The sequence below is a fragment of the Arvicanthis niloticus genome, chromosome 4 (assembly GCF_011762505.2).
Source record: "Arvicanthis niloticus isolate mArvNil1 chromosome 4, mArvNil1.pat.X, whole genome shotgun sequence".
NCBI classification, from domain to species: domain Eukaryota; kingdom Metazoa; phylum Chordata; class Mammalia; order Rodentia; family Muridae; genus Arvicanthis; species Arvicanthis niloticus.
In genome coordinates this window covers 70645436-70647658 of record NC_047661.1, presented here as the reverse complement: position 1 = coordinate 70647658, position 2223 = coordinate 70645436, and the positions used below count along the sequence as shown (strand labels likewise).

The window sequence follows — 2223 nt, the reverse complement described above, 5'->3', positions numbered from 1 at the left end:
TTCCATGTTTGAGTTCTTTCCTGACTTCCTTTTTTGTCAGATTATGGGTGGCGACATGTAAACCAAATAAAAACTTTCCTGTCCAACTACATTTTAGGGAGGATGTTTTATTATAGTAAAGTAACCTTAACTAGGGAACTAATTATTTATTGATATGATTCGATATTTAGTCAAAACCTTATTACAACAGACTGACAACAGAACAAGGGTGAGAAACAAAGGAAGATGATCATATCATAATAATAATAAAATTACTTTTGAAGAAAGGAAACAAGAATACCATCAAAACATTGTACTTTATTCAGGAAATAAAACAACAGTGACAACAAGCCTGCTAAAGTGACAGAGAAATTTGGAAAATATCATACTGAATAACTGAAGAACCATTCTCCACAGTCACCTTGCAGGAGCATGATTATAGTCTCGGGCAAATTCATTACTTATCACAGATCATCACTGGCATATGGAGGTAGGTGAAGGATAGAGAAAATTCTTCTGCAACCATGTCAGACTTTGGAGGGAAGATAAGGTGTTGCTGTGAAAATATGTGAAATAGATTCCCATCTCTATCCCCTGTCCTGAAGACTGCTGAAGCCCTCACTTGCTCTTCGGTGGGCATGTCTGCTGGCATGGTGGAGGAGGTTGCACAGGAGGGCATTTCTGCTGGCATGAGGGAGGAGGACAAGGCTCAGGGCACTTTGGAGAAGGACAAGGCTCAGGGCACTTTGGGGGACAAGGCTCAGGGCACTTTGGAGAAGGACAAGGCTCAGGGCACTTTGGGGGTAGGCACACAGGAGGAGGCTGGCAGGGCTGTTTGCACTGCTGCTGCTGGTAAGACATTGTACTGGAGTCTGAGGATCTGAAAGACATTACATGAGAGTGTTAAAAAATTATAAATACAGAAAAGATTAATAGAGACATGGAGCATCAGGTTCATTTTTCTTTCTGTCATTAACATTACTCTCCAACTCCTGTTTTAGTGCTTCCTAACTTTTCCCTATTCTGCCAGTAATCTGATGTACTAATCTTAGGAAAACCTTTGTTTCATATCCTTTGTTTTAAAGAGAAATTAATTTATTTTCAAATTAAACAAGTAATGCTGTTTACTCAAGCAAATGCTTCCAAGACAGGCAATTTCTAGGTCTGGTACCCTGAGAAATTAGAAAACCAGTTCTTGTCCCCTTCACTACATATATCATCTAAGGATAGACAGTAAAGAACATTTTAGGAAAACCATGCGTTCTAATATCTGTTAAGGTATATGGCCTTTCAAAGAACACCAAACCATGCATATGAAAGAGAAATATACTCTATTCAACTACCTACCAAATAATAGGAAAACCCACTCCTCACAAATCAGTATTGTATTCATTACTAATTTTCTGCCTGCTAGGTAGGTACCATTCATCCCATGATCAAAACTGAACTCAGGACACTTACTCCCTCAAAGCTGACTACAGCACATAGGGAGAGAATAAAGACAGATCAAATCAAGAAATGACACTCACCTGGTTCTCCAAAGTAGTCCAGGACTTGAGTAGTAGGAGTCTGCAGTCATACAGTCAAGCGCCAATTTATAGGACTAGCTGGCCATCCCAGTAGGAGCAGAGCTGACTGATCGTGGGCAGGTCCAAAAATTCCCCAAGCAAAATGCAAATCTATGCATGACTAGCTTGACTGGGCCTTCACAAATTAAAGATATCCTGTTCCTGGATATTATCAGTGTTGAGTGCTATGACTCACGGAGCCCTCTTGTCTTCAGTTTCAAGATCTCATTATATGTTTAAGATCTCTATCTTCCTTAAGGATAATACTTTTTATCAGTTATAATTTGTGTCCTCTTTGTTCTATTTCAACTCATTGCCATTCTGTGGTCCATTAGCTCATCTACATTCCTGTTTTCTTTTCAGTTTAATTTACCTATCAGCAGAAAGAAAATTAATGGGGACCATGGTTGTGATTTCAGCATCCTTTTTAATAACTCTTTTCTCAGAGATAGTTCATGTATCCTGCCTGGGTTTGATTCTTTTCTGTGAAGTACAGAAAATAATAAACATCCTTCTGAGGGGAGGCTGATGTCCTTGGGTATTATTTTTACCCTCTTTGGCACTAGCATATCAAATGACATACTTGGGGTATATATTTTGACCAGCCTCTGAAGATGACCACAAGACTGTGTATCATGACAGAAGAGGAACTAAAATTGAACCTGCTATGAGCATG

General features: G+C 39.2%; 1 protein-coding gene across 1 annotated transcript; it reads right to left on the bottom strand.

Annotated features, from left to right (window-relative positions):
* Positions 1–289: 289 nt before the first annotated feature.
* LOC117706515 (uncharacterized) lies at positions 290–1622 on the bottom strand. The gene is made up of 2 exons (XM_076932090.1): positions 1509–1622; positions 290–859 (listed from the first exon to the last, which is right to left on the bottom strand). Exons 1-2 carry the CDS (start codon positions 1556–1558, stop codon positions 598–600), a joined length of 312 nt encoding a protein of 103 aa, XP_076788205.1. The 5' UTR covers positions 1559–1622; the 3' UTR covers positions 290–597.
* Positions 1623–2223: the final 601 nt, after the last annotated feature.